Source organism: Cervus elaphus, chromosome 28 (assembly GCF_910594005.1).
Source record: "Cervus elaphus chromosome 28, mCerEla1.1, whole genome shotgun sequence".
Taxonomy (NCBI): domain Eukaryota; kingdom Metazoa; phylum Chordata; class Mammalia; order Artiodactyla; family Cervidae; genus Cervus; species Cervus elaphus.
The window spans coordinates 6,358,321-6,378,130 of record NC_057842.1 but is presented as its reverse complement, the minus strand read 5'-3'; the positions used below and the strand labels follow the sequence as shown (position 1 = coordinate 6,378,130).

Below are 19,810 nucleotides of genomic sequence, written 5' to 3'. Positions count from 1 at the left end.
TTCAGTTGAGTTCAGTCGCTCAGTCATGCCTGACTATTTTCGACCCTATGAATCGCAGCATGCCAGGCCTCCCTGTCCATCACCAACTCCCAGAGTTTACTCAAACTCATGTCCATTGAGTCGTTGATGCCATCCAGGCATCTCATCCTCTGTCATCCCCTTCTCCTCCAGCCCCCAATCCCTCCCAGCATCAGGGTCTTTTCCAGTGAGTCAACTCTTCGCATGAGGTGGCCAAAGTATTGGAGTTTCAGCTTCAGCATCAGTTATTTCAATGAACACCCAGGACTGATCTCCTTTAGGATGGACTGGTTGGATCTCCTTGCAGTCCAAGGGACTCTCAAGAGTCTTCTCCAACACCACAGTTCAAAAGCATCAATTTTTTGGCACTCAACTTTCTTTACAGTCCAACTCTCACATCCATACATGACTGCTGGAAAATCATAGCCTTGACTAGATGGACCTTTGTTGGCAAAGTAATGTCTCTGCTTTTTAATATGCTGTCTAGGTTGGTCATAACTTCCCTTCCAAGGAGTAAGCATCTTTTAATTTCATGGCTGCAATCACCATCTGCTGTGATTTTGGAGCCCCCCAAAATAAAGTCTGACACTGCTTCCACTGTTTCCCCATCTATTTCCCATGAAGTGATGGGAACCAGATGCCATGAACTTAGTTTTCTGAATGTTGAGCTTTAAGTCAACTTTTTCAGTCTCCTCTTTGACTTTCATCAAGAGGCGTTTTAGTTCCTCTTCACTTTCTGCCATAAGGGTGGTGTCATCTGCATATCTGAGGTTATTGATATTTCTCCCTGCAATCTTGATTCCAGCTTGTGCTTCTTCCAGCCCAGCATTTCTCATGATGTACTCTGCATATAAGTTAAATAAGCAGGGTGACAATATACAGCCTTGAAGCACTCCTTTTCCTATTTGGAACCAGTCTATTGTTCCATGTCCAGTTCTAACTGTTGCTTCCTGACCTGCATATGGGTTTCTCAAGAGGCAGGTCAGGTGGTCTGGTATGCCCATCTCTTTCAGAATTTTCCACAGGTTACTGTGATCCACAGATTCCAAGGCTTTGGCATAGTCAATAAAGCAGAAATAGATGCTTTTCTGGAACTCTCTTGCTTTTTCAATGATCCAGTGGATGTTGGAACTTTGACCTCTGGTTCCTCTCCTTTTTCTAAAACGAGCTTGAACACCTGGAAGTTCATGGCTCACGTATTGCTGATTCCTGGCTTGGAGAATGTTGAGCATTTCTTTACTAGCATGTGAGATGAGTGCAATTATGTGGTAGTTTGGGCAATTTTTGGCATTACCTTTCTTTGGGATTGGAATGAAAACTGACCTTTCCCAGTCCTGTGGCCACTGCTGAGTTTTCCAAATTTGCTGGCATATTGAGTGCAGCAGTTTCCCAGCATCATCTTTCAGGATTTGAAATAGCTCAACTGGAATTCCATCACCTGCACTAGCTTTGTTCATAGTGGTGCTTTCTAAGCCCCACGACTTCACATATCAGTATATAAATTTGACTGTTGGGAGCATAAACATTTAGTCTATAATAAATGAGCATAATGACAGGATTTGTATAATAATAACTAATAAAGTGTATTTAGAAAGCTGTCTGCTTTTATCAAAGAAATTCAAGCAAAGAACACAACCATTCTCATGCATTTACTTATAGTTCAACAGCTTTTTCCATGAAACAGTAGTACTGTGTGGTTCAAGAGATTCCATAGCCCTGCAAGTCTAAAATAATTGCTTTCTGGATGTTTAGAGCAAAGAATACAGACACTTGTTATAAAGGAAAAATATTAAGGATTCAACTCATTGTTGTGGGTTCAATCCTTTGTGGGGATTTGAGGAGAAGTTCAGTGTAATGAGAGCCACATTTCAGGAATTTAACAAAGTCAATAGCTCTTAAAATGTCATGCCATACATGGTTGAAACTGAATTAATAACATGAGAAAAAGAGTATTTAAATGTTATTTTAAAAACACATATAAAGTGAATAATTTAAATATATTTACCATTTACCTGAAACACTTAAATATCATCTTTCCATACAATGACTTTTAACATGGATGAATATTAAATGCTTGTCTCAAATATTCTTTCTTATTTTGAAGCAATACTTCACTGTGACAAAGTTTTAAAGCTGTAATCAAACATTAGTCACCAAGTTAGCTGTCTTTCTTCAGTTCTCTTGTTTATTGTTTATTTCACTTTTCTTGTTCTTAAGCAGAGCTCCTAGCAATCATTTCTTTTTCTTCCCATAAGAATGAAAGGGAAATTATTCTCCTATTTGGTGATGTCTTTGTGTTGCCTATCCTTAGAGTAGGATAACTTTATTCTTACATGAAAGTAGATTAAAATGAATTCATGTGAATGAAATATTCAACCAAATGCCGTGCTTTCTTTTCTACAGAATTGTTTTAGAAGTTTTTGGCACTTCATTAGAGGATTGACCAAAAAAACTTACTGAAATAATAATAAAGCACTGCAGTATAAAATTATCTTCAATGCACTGTGATTTTTTGGATGTATGCACCATATTAGAATAGCAGAAACTAGTTTGTTCTTAGAAACCCCTTATCATTGGCATTAAATAAAATATACTTTAGATTAGTTTAATAGGATTTCTGCTTAATATCCTAGTTTAAATTATTTGGGTTATGTGTGTTATATGTGCATGGTTATATGTGTATTTTAATCAGTCGAAAATGAAAATATACATCACCTGATTTTGCATCTACCCTCCAGTAATGCTTTTTACATTGAACAGGCTTTTTTAATGCCTGTTATATATTTTGATATTTTTTTGATATTATATTTGATATAATATTTTTGATATTATTTTTTTGATATTATATTTGATATAAATATTTATATATTTTGATATAAAGGGGTTATTTTCACATGGAAACTCATGAAAACACTTCAGTGAATTGAATAAACAGAAAGAGAACCCAACTATTCTAAGCTTTAGCAATACATGCCCCCAAATAGTCATAGTTTATTTTTCTTCTTAATAGTGGCCCCAATGTTTTCAGTATATCTATTATTTTATTTATGTGCAGACAATCTATAGTATATATCTTTGTGTATTTACTATCTTACCAAAAGCAGTAATAGTAACTGAAACATTCTACTAACGCTATGTTTTCCAACCTGTTCTGCTATAGCAGTTGAATAAGTATGTATTTCAAGTCCTCTCAAGGTACTTTGGGTAATACTTGATAACGTGTATCCTAATCTTTTCATTCTCTCACATTTCCTCACTGCTCACCACTCAGTAAGCCAATACCACAAGTTTTAAATTCCTGCTATGGAAAAACCTCAATTTTGATAAAATATTCTATAATTGTAATCTTAGAATGGGTTATGTCTTTCAACAAATACACCTTAACAATGTGGTCCTCACGCAAAAGTCTTTGGACATTGTCTGATACCTCTGCAGGGTTCAGTTCTGTTCAGTTCAGTCACTCAGTTGTGTCTGACCCTTTGCAACCCCATGGACTGCAGCATGCCAGGCCTTCCTGTCCATCACCAACTCCCAGAATTTACCCAAACTCATGTTCATTGAGTCGGTGATGCCATCCAACCATCTCATCCTCTGTCGTTCCCTTCTCCTCCTGTCTTCAATCCTTCCCAGTATCAGGGTCTTTTCCAATGAGTCAGTTCTTCACATCAGGTAGCCAAACTGTTGGAGTTTCAGTTTCAGCATCAGTCCCTCCAATGAACATTCAGGACTGATCTCCTTTAGCATGAACTGGTTGGGTCTCCTTGCAGTCCAAGGGACTCTCAGGAGTCTTCTCCAACACCACATTTCAAGAGCATCAATTCTTTGGCTCTCAGCTTTCTATATAGTCCAACTCTCACATCCATACATGACTACTGGAAAAACCATAGCCTTCACTATATGGACCTATGTTGGCAAAGCAATGTCTCTGATTTTTAATATGCTGTCTAGGTTGGTCATAACTTTCCTTCCAAGGAGTAAGCATCTTTTAATTTCATGGCTACAGTCACCATCTGCAGTGATTTTGGAGCCAGATAAATAAATAAATAAAGTACGCCACTCTTTCCACTGTTTCCCCATCTATTTCCCATGAAGTGATGGGAACCAGATGCCATGATCTTAGTTTTCTGAATGTTGAACTTTAAGTCAACTTTTTCATTCTCCTCTTTCACTTTCATCAAGAGGCCCTTTAACTCTTCACTTTCTTCCATAAGTGTGCTGTCATCTGCATATCTGAGGTTATTGATATTTCTTCTGGCAATCTTGATTCCAGCTTGTGCTTCCTCCAGCCCAACATTTCTCATGATGTACTTTGCATATAAGTTAAATAAGCAGGGAGACAATATACAGCCTTAAAATACTCATTTTCCTGTTTGGAACCAGTCTGTTCCATGTCCAGTTCTAACTGTTGCTTCCTGACCTACATACAGGTTTCTTAAGAGGCAGGTAAGATGGTCTGATATTCCCATCTCTTGGTAAATCTTTCCGAGTAGAGACTCAGGGATTCAATCTCCTGAAGCATTTTAGGTCCACCAACTGGCACACATAGCTTCCAAGTGGTCCATGAAAGAAAGGTGAGAGATAGAAAAGCTTTGACCTGAACTTAATGCATAGAATCTCTACTGGAATCTCATTGGCTAGAACACATATGGCATGTGAAGATGGCTTCAAATTACAGGAAACCATTGGAATAATAGTTGAACTTACTGTCTGCACCATATTGTCCCCCAAATCGTGACTGTCTTTAGTGAGATTTCAGCTGACAAGCTGGTTGACTCCCTCCTCAACACTTCTGGCTCCTTTTGGATCTGTGACTTCATGCCCTGCTATCTGTATTTACAGAACTAATCTAGTAGGCATATATCGCAGTTAAGTATAATAGGGTTAGGGAGAATGCATGCATTTATATTACTTATCCACCATTAACTAAGCAACTGTGTGACATGTTGTAAGTTGCTTAACATCTAGTAAAATGTTTTTCTTTTTTAAGTTAAAATTCAATTATAAAACTGGATAATAATGACCTTTTGTAAATTCCAAGTTTGTCTTAAAGATTTTCTAAAATACACACATATGAGGTAGTATCACTCAAACACAATCTTACCATGTTATTAATTAAAATTGATGTCTTAAATATTATCATCTGTCATTCCTTATAATTATTAATAGGATAATATGTCTATACATTACAATGCTGAGGAATTTATATTCATTCTTGTTCTTGCAATCAAAATTACTAGTGCCCTGAAATTAGAAATTGATTTATTTTATTATAATAATGTCAATAGTGTGGCCATTCAGCATTTTATGCTGCCTTTATAGCTTTATATTTCAGAATTGAACACAGAACTCAAGCTTCAAATCAATTATCAATTAATTGATATCATATTTTCTAAGTGAGTTTTTGCTTTGGTTGTTTTTTTTTTTTTTCTTTTGGTTGTATACTGTTGCTAAATAACAACTCTTTGTAGCTGTTTCTTGATACTCTTGTTCACATAACAGATTTTATACAAAGATTTTTTTCAATGAACATGTTATATACTTGTTGGCCTTGGGTTACAAATTGTCTGGTTGACAAAGTTAAGAACTTGAAGTTTTTAAATTTTTTAAATTTCACTTGAAAACTTCTGGAGACCAGTTATGCCATTCTTAATAGGAATTCAAATGTTTCTCCATTCACCTCTTCCCAGCAAGTATGAATTGTCCAAAGACCCATTCATTACCCAACAGGGAATAAAAGAATAACTTTTGCTTTTAAAATAAAAGATTAAACAGTTATGGCAAGGAATGTCAGGCCAGTACTGCAAGTACCTTTTATTGCCACTAGGAAGTGCCTAGTAACAATATGCCAAAGGAATCCAAGAAAGGTCTCTCAACTTTGCAATGAAACAGGTGTTAGTTTATCCAGTTTCATGAAATTTACAGTCAAACTGCCAGACTTGAGCCTTATCATGGTTACATTATTTGTTCTTTTTGCATGATCTTAGGGTTGGGACTAGAGGAAGGCAGGTGCCTTTCGTAAGGCACAGGCTTTAAGGAGTGCTCACTCATGTTGCATCCAGTGCCGAGTGTGCAGACACAATTCTGCTGTTGATAGACATTATACAATATAAACATGATTGTGGACAATACACAATATAAATTATTGTGGATACAAAACCAGTAACAATAAATCTGAATGAAAAAATCATATGATATACACCCTCCAATCCTAATCAAATTAAAAGAGAAATTGACTGTCAAAAAAAAAATTATGAGAAAACTCCAAATATTTGGAAATAAAACATATTTCTAAAATAGCCTGAGTCAAGAAGAAACTAAAATTGAATAAACATATACACAGCACATGAAAATTTACAAAATGCAGCTAAAATAATGCTTGCAAGGACATCTATCATTCTAAATCCCTACGTTAAAAAGGAAAAAAAAAATCTTAAATCAATATTACAAGTTTCTACCTTAAATAACTAGAAAAAGAAGATCAACTGAACCTAAAACACACAAAATAATGAAACAATAAGATGAATGCAAAAATCATTAAAACATAAGAAAAATATGATAAAAAAATTTTTTTTTTGAGAAAAACAAAACTGATGTGGTTTCAGCTGGACTGACCAAGAAATAAACAAGGTAAGACAAATATTAACAAAATCAGAATTTAATGTGGAGACATAAATAATTATTATTCAAAATTAAAAGTATTATAAGGAAATACTATCAACACCATTAGGCCAAGAAATTAGACTATTTAAATTAAATGGGCAAATTTGGAAAGATGCAAATTACTAAAATTGTCCCAAGAGGTAATAGAAAATTGATGCCAATTTGCCAAGTAGTTAATCATAATCCTTGCAAAATGTACAAAAAGTAGAAGAGAAAGGGAAACTTTTGAACACATGTTATGAGGCAATATTATCCTTATACAAATGGCAGGCAAAAACACAATACAAAAAATCATTATTGAATATACACTGAAAATCCTCAACAAAATATGAGCACAAAATAAAAAGCATGCTTTTGTTACAAAGTGGAAAAATTATAAAGTGAAATTTTTTAAGAATGCAAAACTGATTTAACGTCTAAAAACTAGTGAAAATGTAATGCACCACATTACTAGAATGAAGAACAAAACCACACAAAACCAGGGCAAAAACCGTCAATAAAATCCAACACACATTCATTATAAAAACTCTAAAATAGCTTAGAAAGAGAACAAAATTCTCTCAATCTGATGAAAAACATCTGAAAACATTGTCTAGTTAGCATCACCCTAATGAAGTGATACTGGCAGATTTTCCCTGAAGAACAAGAACAAGACAGTGATAGCCACTTTCACTATCTTGTCAAGGTTGAACAGGATGTTCCAGGCTTGGATAGGGAGAAAAAAGATATAAAAATCCTACAGATTGAAAAGGGAAAATTACAACTACCTTTATTAACAGATGTCATAATCTTATATATAGAAATCCTTAAGAAATGCAGAAAAGAACTGCCAGACTAGTGACTATGTCTATAAAGTTTTAAGGATACAAGACAAAATATAAATGTTAATTGTATTTTGATATACCACCAACAAAATTTCAAAAATAAAAATTAAAAAATTATTATATTTTCTAATAGTATTAACATGATAAAATGATTGCATATAAATTTAACTAAATAAATGCAAGAATTTAACTGCAAATGATATAACATTGAAAAAGAAAAGAAATAATATCTAAACAAATGAAGAGATATTGTGCATTCATTGATTGGAATTTCATATTGATGAGATGGTAATTATTCCCAGTTTAGCATATTGATTCACTGCCATCCCTATCAATAGTTTAGCAAGATTTTCTGAAGAAATTGACTAGCTTATACAAAATTTTATACAGGATTGAAAAAAAAAAAAAAAAGAAGAGACAAAGTTGCTGACTACAAAAATTTACATAGGCTTGTGAGAGAGAATGAGAACTCCATATTGACAGAAGTCAACTCATGTTTATGATCAATTGATTTTTCACATTAGTGAAAAAAGCAATTAAATACAAAAAGAAAGAACAGTCTTTAAAAAAAAAAAAATTCTCAGGACTGTTATATACAAACATGTAAAGCATCATATCTATAGATATATATTACATAACACATTTTTCATATATACAACTTATGTCCTTATATCAACTTAATGCAAAAAAATTGATTCAAATGGAATTTAGCTCTAAATTATTCACTAAAATGATAAAAAATTGTGATAAATCCTAAGAAAAAAATCTTTACACTATTGGTTAGACAAAGTGTTTAGATACAAGAACAAAATCATGATATATAAAATAAAAGTTGCAAGTTGAACTTAATAAAATGAAAAAATAATGATAATTTAGATTTAATTAAGACAAAATTTTTCATATCCAAAAGTTGTTAACTGAGAATATGAAAAGTCTGTGGGGTCTGCATGGACGCACCTAGAGCCTTGGCACATGGGTCTATGGCTCAGACAAAGAATCTGCCTGTGATGAGGGATACCATCGCTGGATCCCTGGGTAGGGAAGATCCACTGGAGAAGGGAATGGCAACCCACTCTAATATTCTTGCCTGGAAAATCCTATTCAGTGAAGATCCAGGCAGTCTACAGTCCATGGGGTTGCAAAGTGTGGGACATGAATGAGAGATTAACACTTTCACTTTCATGAAAAGTAAATGCAAGAGAAGAAAAACATATTTGAAAGTCACATACACAATAACAGAACTGTACTCAGAACATTAAAAGAGCACTCACTACTCAATAAGAAAATACATAGGACAATTTAAAAGTTCTACATACATGAAGAGAAATGTCATTATAAGATATATACAAATGACTAATAATCATGAGAAAATGTTCAAAATCTTTATTCTCATGGCAGTACACATTGAATTGAGATACTATTTCCATCCACTAGAACAGGTGTAAGGAAATGGAAAATGTTAAATGTTGGCAAGAATGTGAAGCAATAAGAATTCTGTACTTTGCTGGTGTTAAGGTAAAATGGCACATCTACTTTGCAGAACTATTTGACAATTTTTTTTTAAGTTACATATAAAATTACAAGGAAAGTGAAAGTAGCTCTGTCGTGTCTGACTCTTTGTGACCCCATGGACTATACAGTCTATGGAATTCCCCAAGCCAGAATACTGGAGTGGGTAGCCTTTCCCTTCTCCAGGGGATCTTCCCAACCCAGGGCTTGAATCCAGGTCTCTCACACTGCAGGTGGATTCTTTACCAGCTGAGCCACAATTGCAATACACCTCAGCAATTTCACTGCTAGATATCTATTTTATGCAAGAGCTACTAAAATATATATCCACCCAAATACTCATGAGTGTATTAGTAACTCATAAAAGTTAGTTGCTAAGAGAATAGATCTTAAATGTTCTCATCAAGAGAGAAAAAAAAAAAAATAGCAGTGACTGTGTGTGGTGATGAATGTTAACCAGACTTACAGTGGTGATGCTCTCACAATATATACATATACTGAATTATGCTGTTATACAACCGAGACTAATATAATATTATATGTCAGTTACATCTCAATAAAAATGTTGAAAAGTGGAAACAACCCAAATGTTTGCCAATTTCTGAATGAATAAGCTAAAGATTATATTGAATATATTTTGAATTGTTTTCTGACAAGAAAGAGTAACAAAATAGTGATGCTGTTGTTCAGTCACTCTGGTGTGCTCTACTCTCTTTATGATTCCATGAACTGCAGCACACCAGGCTTCCCTGCCCTTGACTGTCTCCCAGTTTGCTCAAACTCATGTCCATTGAGTCAGTGATACGTCATCCCCTTCTTCTCTTGCCCTCAATCTTTCCCAGCATCAGGGTCTTTTCTAATGAATGGCTCTTCGCATCACGTGGCAAAAATATTGGAGCTGATATATGCATGAAAAACCTTTAAAAACTGTATTCTAAGCAAAAGAAACCAATCACAAAAGACAATATATAGTAGCATTCTATTTCTCTGGTTGCAGAAATTGAATATGGAGAGACAGGCTAATGGTTTCCTGAGGCTGGAATTGGAGTTGGAGACAAAGAGCCCTGTTTTGGTAATGGAGATGAGCTAAAATAGGATCCTGCTGGTGATTCAATAACTGTATACACTTGATAAAGTTATTGGATCATCTATTTGCAATGCCTGAATTCTATGAGGCATAAATAGTATCATGATAAATTTGCTTAAGACGATTTTGTGGGAGGGGGGATCAGGATGAGGAACACATGTAAATCCGTGGCTGATTCATGTCAATGTATGGCAAAAACAACTACGAAATTGTAATTAGCCTCCAACTAATAAAACCAAATAAAAAAAAATATGATTTTGTGAACTATAGAGAGTTTCTTTGTTAAGTTTTGCCACATGTCTATGTTCATATTTTCTTCATCTCTGTATGTATGTGTGATTTTTTAAGGTCCATTCTGTGAGAAGTCACTGAAATATTGTGTTTCTCAGTTTTGTTGGAAAGGAGCAATTAGTCAAAATTGAAACTCAGCATATATCTGGGAATGTGCAAAAGGATTCCTCAGTCAAAACTGTGGAACTGATGTCAATGAGTGTTCAACAAAACCATGTCAGAATGATACTCAATGCATTGATATTATAAAAGTAAATATGAATCTAACTCACAAAAAAATGGTTTTAAAATATATTTCAACATTACTAAACTGTTTGAAGAGTACAAATAAAATTCTAATTAATGTATCATAATTTTTAAACTCAGGAACATCAGAAAATATACTTAACTTGGATATGTTCATTTTTCTCATTTTAAATATAAACCCCAATCTCAAAAACACACGTCAATTTCATTTTATATTATTCTGATAGAATCCTCCCTTACAAACACTGTGCTTTCATAAAGTTTTCGTTTTTAGTTATTTAAAAATATTTTCTTCATTATTTGTGAAAAGTTGTTGCTGGGATTATCTGGAATCCCTGATAAGATGCCGGGATTCTTGGCCTCTGAAGGAGATGAATTCAATCCGGGGTCAAAGACAAGGCTGGATCGCTCAGAGCTTTTCTGTAATAAAGTTTTATTAAAGTATAAAGGAGATAGAGAAAGCTTCTGAGATAGGCATCAGAAGGGAGCAGAAAGAGTACCCCCCTCCTAGTCTTTAGCTGTAAGTTATATAGTCACTCACAGGCTGTTAATGGAAAGAAAGGAATGTCTTAGAATTTAGAATGGCACCAGATAATTCATCCCTGGCCATAAAATGATTGACTTGAATCTTATAGAAGGGCAGATTACCAAACAAATAGTTTTGTTTACATAGATTAGGGGAACAATATCTGAGTAAGTAGTTTAGGCCATTTGGCAGAACCAACTTGAAGACAGAGTCTGGGGTACATTAACATAGCTTAAGACAAACATTTCCATAAGAAAAAGAAATGTATTGGTTCACTCAAGGTTTGAGAATAGTTAGCTTCAGGTGAAACCAGGTGTCATAGCAACACAGAATTTTAAGAGAAACCTCCTTTTAAATTTGTATAGAGAAGAAAAAAAATATATCACTGGTTTGTTTCCTCTTGCGTTTAAGAGAGAGAAAAATGTCTGGCACTTGCAGCCTATTTCCTCCGTTTGGAGACCCCTGGCCTTCCAACCTGTTACCCTCTCATTGCCCCCTTTTCTTTTAGGAGAATTATGTTGCCTAGGGAAAAGGGGCGTCGTTCTCATTCCATAACTGCTTCCGAGCTGACAAGGGGCGTTGTCCCTAAATTGGTGAGGCAACATATTCTCCTAATACTCATAGTGAGGATGTCTGATCCAGGGACCCCAAATAGTAGTCGGAAGAAGCTGCAGTGATAGCAGGAGTTTGAGCAACTATTTGTAACTTAAAAGCTTTCATGCGACTAGAAACAAATCCAGTTACACAGTTACAGATGCAGGGAGCAAACAGCAAAAACAAAACAATCAGAGTTATTGTAATTAAGATAGTTTTCCATCATGGGGAACTAGTTAACGTCTCCCAAAGTGAGGCAATTGAGGTTTCAGGAGTATCCATGGCCCCAGTCATCTTGTTCATGTGTTTAGTAAAATGAGTAACATTAGTGCTCATATCAGGTATATATGTGCAGCATTGAGTATGAATGATGGCACAAGTTCCTCCTTGGGCAGCTGTCAGAATATCTAAAGCCAATCTGTTTTGTAAAACCACCTTCCTAATTTGTGCTTGTTCAGCATTAAGAGCTGAAATAGCTTTTTGAGAATCTTGTAATGTCTGTTGAGTAAAATTAGTCAAAGCATCTACTCATAGCATAACATCTGTAGTCTCCAAAGAGGGGACAAACAGTGCAGCCAAATAATCATACCAGTGAAATACAGATCTTGCCCACCGAGTTTTAAGGTGGGGTAAATTAGCAGGCTTCTCTGGAAGCTCTGAAAATATAAAGCCATGAGTAAAGGCTAGACCCAGGGTGCATCTGCCTATCCAGCCATGGGGAAGCCAAGCCCATAGGTAAGAGCCACATATCCAATAAGTCCCATTTGGAGCAAGCCAGCGTGACTGGGATATCCAGTCCCAATTAGTGCCTGGCCAAACAAAGGGAGATCCTGAACTGGGGTTGGAAAACACGGGAATGATTACATTACATATTTCCTGAGGCAAAAATCCCAATCGTTTCCAATAATTGTAATTAAGTTGTTGGCTAACTTTGGGGGATGGCTCTGTTTGTTCCCAGCATATAGGGGCAGTAGATATTAGACGTCCTTTTTCAGGAGTTAGCCATATAACCTCATCCCATATTTGATAAACGTCAGGTAAAAAACCATCAGATCTAGACCTATTTGTCTTATGCACAGCAAAATAGTCATTAAACTGAGACAGTGTATAATCAAAATTAAAGTCACGTTATGTCCATAGTTAAGGTACAAAGTCCATTCTAGGGTTGTTAGATGTCATCAGACGAAGAAGAGGCATCACATGTGACTGTTGTCAAAGGTATTCGCAGACTTGGAGAAAGTCTTTTCCTTGAAGTGGAGATGTCCACCACGGGAAGCCTTCCACTGATGAAGAGGGAAGTGCTCCGCAGACCCAGCAGTTAGATCGATTGTGGAATGCAGCACAGGAGTGAGCCCAGAACAGGAAGGCATTGTCTTGAGGATCAAACGGCAGACTCAGGATCTTTGGAGTCAGCAGAAGTAGGCTCACATAGATTATAAGGCCCATCTGAAAAGTACAAAGTCAGAGCATAGAAAATAAAGACATAAAATGACATCACTTAGTTCTGGTCAGGGTGCCACCTCTTAATTCGAGTGTGATGTACCCATGAATCAATTCCTGGGACTTTGACAGCTGTGGGAGAAGAAAGAATGACCTGGTAAGGGCCTTCCCAGAGGGGCTCGAGGGATGGGCCCCCAGATCCCAATGTTTTTATGAGGACCTCAGTTCCTGGCTCAAATAGAGGCTTGCTGGATTTAGAGGCTGGGTCAGGAGTCGTCTCCCGGAGTTCTGTTAATGCCTGTTGAAAAGCTGAGAGCTAATTTACATAATTAGTTAAGTCCAAGGCTTCAGTATCTATAACAATGTCTGTGCGTAAGAAAGGCCTTCCATAAATACATTCAAAGGGGGACAGTCCCTCCTTTTTTGGGGCAGTTCGAGCCCTTATTAAAGCTATGGGTAGGACTTTAATCCAGTTATCCTGCGTTTCTTGAGTTAATTTGCGCAGATGTCTTTTGATAATGTCATTAGCTTTTTCAACCTTTCCTGAAGACTGGGGTCTCCAGGAACAGTGTAAGTGATACTCTATTCCTAGAGCTTTAGACACCCCGTGAGTTACAGCAGCTTTAAAGGCGGAGCCATGGTCACTCTGAAGGCTCCCTGGCAGCCCAAACCTGGGGATAATTTCATGGATTAAAATCTTTACAACCTCCTTAGCTTGTTCACTATGGCAGGGGAAAGCCTCAATCCATCCAGTAAAAGTATCCACCCAAACTTGTAAGCAAGAATATCCACTAGCTTTTGGCATATGAGTAAAATCAATTCCCCAGTCCTCTCCAGGATACTTTCCCTTTCGTTGTAATCCAGATTTTGCTAGTTTTTTCAGTCTTTGGGTTATTTTTCTGACAAACCTCACACCGTTTGATTACGTTCTTTAAAGTTTTCATTACATTTTTACCTTCAAACAAACGAGAAGCCATATGGTAAGTAGTTTCTATACCCAAATGAAAACTCTGATGTAAACCCTTAAGAATTTTCCACTGAGCATTTTCAGGAATTATTAATCGTCCATCCTCGGACTGTAACCATCCTTTATCAGTAATCCTTGCTCCTCTTTTCTCATATCTTTCTAATTCTTCCTCAGTATATTGCGTTTTTTCCTGTTCCACAGGACCTGTCCAGATCAAAGGTGTCTGTAGGGAGGGGGTTTCATAAAGTGCTGCTTTTTTGGCTTCAGAGTCAGCTAAAGGTGGCTACTTTACTCCCATCCCTGCTGTGCCCTTTGCAATGCATAACCGCTACTTCTTTAGAACAATAGATAGTAGTTAAAAGTCTCTCGATCTCTCTGATAATGCTTAATAGGATCACCACATGAGCATGTAAAGTTAAATAAGCATACTTAGAATCAGTGTAGATATTTACTCGCTGCCCTTTGCTTAACTCTAGAGCTCGGGTCAGAGCCACAAGCTCCGCTAACTGGGCACTGGTTCCCTGGGGGAGAGATTTTGCTTCTAAAACCTGTTCAGCAGTCACCACAGCATAACCTGCTTTACGCTTTCCAACCCGAACAAAAGAACTGCCGTCTGTAAATATTTCCATGTCAGGATTGTCTAATGGGGTATCCATTAGATCCTCCGGAGCTGCATAGTTTAAAGTTAGGAATTGGGAACAATCGTGATCAGGTGTTTCATTTTCCTTCTCAGGAAGGAAAGTAGCAGGATTTAAATTTCCACAAACTTTAAGCTTAGGTACTGGCCCTTCTAACAACAATGACTAATATTTAAGAAGTCTACTGTCTGTCATCCAAGTATTAACCTTAGAATTTAAGATTCCACTCACATCATGAGAAGTCAGTACAGTAAGGTTTCGTCCATTAATTATTTTTAAAGCTTCAGGTGCTAATAAAGCCGTGGCCCCAATTACTCTTAGGCAGTGGGGCCACCCACGTGCAATTACATATAATTATTTGCTTAGATAAACAATAGGTTGCTGGTGAGGCCCTCGGGGTTGTGTCAAAACTCCCAAGGCCATATCTTTTCTTTCAGTGACAAACAAGTTAAATTCTGACCCTGTGGGCAAACTCAAAGCTGGAGCTTGCAGGAGAGCAGTCTGAAGAACCTTAAAAGCCTTTTGAGTATCTGGAGACCAAACCAGTTTGTCAGTTTGGGCTTGCTGAGTTTCAGCTATAAGTTTATATAAAGGCTGGGCAAGTTCCTCATAGCCCAGAATCCAAATAGGACAGTAGCCTGTGATTCCCAAAAATCCTCTCAACTGTCTTAAAGTCATAGGCAGGGGATGGTTTAGTATAGGTTTAATTCTCTCAGGGCCTATGGCCCTAGTCCCTTCTGATATGATTAGGCCCAGATATCTAACAGATTGTTGACAAAGCTGAGCCTTTTCTCTTGATGCCTTGTAACCACAGCCTGCCAGAAAGTTTAAGAAATCTTCTGAGGCTCGTGAACAAGCTTCCTCTGTCTCAGCACAGAGCAAAATATCATCTACATATTGTAACACCACCGCTTCAGAGCTATTAAAGTATTGTAGATCCTGTGACAAACTTTGTCCAAATAAGTGAGGACTATCACGAAATCCCTGGGGCAAAACTGTCCAGGTTAACTGAGAAGCTGGCTGCATGGGGTCTTCAAAGGCAAATAGAAATTGACTTTCCTCCGCCAAAGGCACTGAATAGAAGGCATCTTTTAAATCAATTACTGAAAAATATTTGGCTCGTTCAGGAATTTCAGACAATAGAGTATAAGGATTAGTCACCACGGGGTGTAAAGGAACCACAACCTTGAACTAATCTCCATTTATTATTTGATCTCTTTATACCCAAAATAGGAGTGTTGCATGGACTGTTACAGGGAACTAATAGTCCCTGCTCCTTTAAATTCTCAATGATGGGTTTTAACCCTTCCTTAACCTCAGGTTTCAGTGGATACTGCTTCTCATGTGGGAATAAGTGCGGGTCTTTGAGCTTGACAACTACAGGAATAGCATTTTGTGCTCGACCCACAGATTTTCCGTCAGCCCATACTCTAGGATTCACATTTTGTTCAACTAAGGTAGAGAAAGGGAGGGCTCCATATTCATGAAAACAGAGGCATGGACCTTGTTCAGTATATCCCTCCCCAAAAGGGGTGAGGGTGATTCTGGCACGATAAGAAACTCGTGTGAAAATAGCACAGAATCCCAGTTGCAAGATAGAGAATAACTGAAATAATACCTTTTGGCTCGTCCAGACAATCCCATTATGAAAGCAGATTGGGAAGAAAGTGGGCCAGGGGCTTCAGTAAGCACAGAGTAAGTTGCCCCAGTATCTAAAAGGAAATTGACGGATTGGCCTCCCACTGTTATCAATACCCGGGGTTCCTCAGGTGTAATTAGGATGGGAGCTTGTGTGGGGACCCCCGGGCATCTTCAGTCCTGGTGGTCTTGAGAGTCAGACCCCTGAGACCTACACCTCTGGGGGCAGTCTCTCCTCCAGTGTGGTCCCTTGCAGAACGGACATGGAGCTGGGGGCGGCTTAGATGCCTGAGGGCAATCCTGTTCGAGATGCCCCTCCTTTCCACAGCAATAGCAGGCCCATCCCTTTTCACCTGGGTCCCTCTGGGCATTTTTCTCAGGCTGTTTAAGAACAGTTTTCATAGCCATTGTGAGGGCTTCTGTCTTTTCCTTTGTCTTTCTCTGCCTTCTTTCTTTTCCTCATATTCCCTACCATAATAGACTGTCTGAGCTAGTTGTAACAGATTGTCTAAAGACTGGTTTGGTCCATACGCCCATTTTGATAACTTACGGCCAATATCTGGAGCCGACTGAGCAAGAAATCTATCCTTTAAGATCATTTTCCCCTCTTCACTTTCGGGATCAATCTCAGTGAATCTGCGAAGGGTTTCTCTCAGTCTATCTAGGAATTTACCAGGAGCTTCCTTCTCCTCCTGTTCTATGTCTGCCAGTTTGCCATAGTTTAAAGGCTTAGAATGTGCCTGCCTGAGTCCTTCAAGAATACATCTGACAAAATGACTCTGTTCCCATCTTCCTTTGGCAGTGTTATAGTCCTGGTCTAGTTCTGTAGCTGGGACCGCCTGACTCCCAGTGGGTACCGCAGCCATGCAGTATCACATAGGAAGACCAGATGTGTCTTCTTTAAACCCTGGGAATCAAATCGATCCCAGTTTTTCAGGATACAGTTCAAAGGAGTGAGGTTGGAATTGTTAGCTCCCATCTGTAAGAGAGAAAAAAAGCGACCAGCGCCATTTTTTTCTACCAGAGGCGTCCCTCCCTGCTCTAGATGGGGGTGTAGACAGACTTTACACCAAAAGCTTTTCCTTCCCGGTCGGACTTAGTCTGTCCCTTACCGACGCAGGCCTCACACTCCTCCCTCCCGGTTCTACCACCGAGACGGGGTGGGGACGCACCAGGGGTAGACCTGATGGCATCCCTGACTGACGTCCAGCTCTTCACCTCGCTTGCCTCTGATGCCACCCGGGGCGCAATCAGAGTAACCTTCCGGAATGCCTCCCAAGCTAAGACCTCTGGGGGAAACATTCGTCACCTGAGTGCCTGTGCATGACCTTGAATATATTCCTGACTGCAATAAGACCTGCGTGAACTTTAAACTGAGATGTTCCTTTCAAGCCTACCACACCGGTATAAGAGCCTCCTCTGGTCTACCAAGAGCCAGTGTTACCAAAGGAAAAAAAAACATTGTAGTTCCAATCCGAGTAACCTTTAACCTCAGAGATGCTCTTGGAGTTAGAGCTCCATCTAGCTTCCGAACTTTTGAGTCCTAGCAAGGCTAGGTGCTTCCTGACTACCAATCCCAGTTTGAGACCTAGGCCACAGAAGAGTAGCAACATAGATCACAAGCCCCTTGAAAGTCTATGATCCGATAGATTAGGTTAGTACTTCTAGTTCCCAAGGAGTTATGAAATGGTCAAAGAGACTGAAAAGTTTGACCGAGAAAGGAGAGTTCGGTCCACATGATTTGCCCATTTCTGGTCGGTTCTCGAAGGAGACATTGGGGGCCTCTTGGCATTGGCAGGTCAGTATAAACCCCCGACAGGTTTCTGTCATAAGCCTTATGAGGTCGCGGCAGAACCGCAGAGCAGGGCTCCTCACTTGCTTCGTGCAGGGCGTTTCATTCATTCACACAAGCACACCATAGAGTTAGTGAAGTACAGCAGAAAACGTGTTCACTAGGAGAACAAAGAACTAGAGCTCCAAGCATCCTTACCTTGTCCTGAAGGATCCAAGATGAGCCCCCAAGATGAAAGGTTGTTGCTGAACGATAAGACACCGGGATTCTTGGCCTCCGGAGGAGACAAATTCAATCCGGGGTCAGAGACGAGGCTGGATCGCTCAGAGCTTTTCTGTAATAAAGTTTTATTAAAGTATAAAGGAGATAGAGAAAGCTTCTGACATACGCATCAGAAGGAGGCGGAAAGAGTACCCCCCTCCTAGTCTTTAGCTGTAAGTTATATAGTCACTCACAGGCTGTTAATGGAAAGAAAGGAATGTCTTAGAATTTAGAATGGCACCAGATAATTCATCCCTGGCCATAAAACGATTGACTTGAATCTTGTAGAAGGGCAGATTACCAAACAAATAGTTTTGTTTCATAGATTAGGGGAACAATATCTGAGTAAGTAGTTTAGGCCATTTGGCAGAACCAACTTGAAGACAGAGTCTGGGGTACATTAACATAGCTTAAGACAAACATTTCCATAAGAAAAAGAAATGTATTGGTTAACTCAAGGTTTGAGAATAGTTAGCTTCAGGTGAAACCAGGTGTCATAGCAACACAGCATTTTAAGAGAAACCTCCTTTTAAATTAGTATAGAGAAGAAAAAAAATATTGCTGGTTTGTTTCCTCCTGCGTTTAAGAGAAATAAAAAATGTCTGGCACTTGCAGCCTATTTCCTCCATTTGGAGACCCCTGGCCTTCCTGCCTGCTACCCTCTCATTCGGTTATTTTATATTGTTGTATATATTTTAATATTTCAATTTAATACTCAAATAAGACCAGAGGGTGATTTAGGAGTTCCCACAAATGACTACCCTCATTTTGGTAAAATTCATATCTGAATTCAGAGTATGAATTCATATTTATACCTTAAGAAATTCCTTACCACAGGTGCATTGGATGATCCTGACTATTAAACAGGTTCTCAGCTGGAACTATCAGCCAGAACCATAAATATAATTCCTCTGTATGGCTTGGCTTTATCCTATCATGATAGCTGGGTTCTAACCATCCTCGGATAACTAGACCTTTTTAAACCTAGTTTTTAGTAATCCCACTCCTGGGCATACACACCAAGGAAACCAGATCTGAAAGAGACACATGTACCCCAATGTTCATCACAGCACTGTTTACAATAGCCAGGACTTGGAAGCAACCTAGATGCCCATCAGCAGACGAATGGATAAGGAAGCTGTGGTACATATACACAATGGAATATTACTCAGCCATTAAAAAGAATTCATTTGAATCAGTTCTAATGAGATGGGTGAAACTGGAGTCCATTATACAGAGTGACATAAACCAGAAAGATGAAGACCAATACAGTATACTAACACATATATATGGAATTTTAAAAGATGGTAACGATAACC

General features: G+C 38.1%; 1 protein-coding gene across 1 annotated transcript in view; it reads left to right on the top strand.

The window, feature by feature from the left end:
* EYS (eyes shut homolog) overlaps positions 1-19,810 on the top strand; it is a 237,920-nt gene that overhangs the window by 157,790 nt on the left and 60,320 nt on the right. Inside the window, 1 exon segment of the mRNA XM_043889809.1 lies at positions 10,447-10,640. Coding sequence (XP_043745744.1) covers positions 10,447-10,640 — 194 coding nt within the window.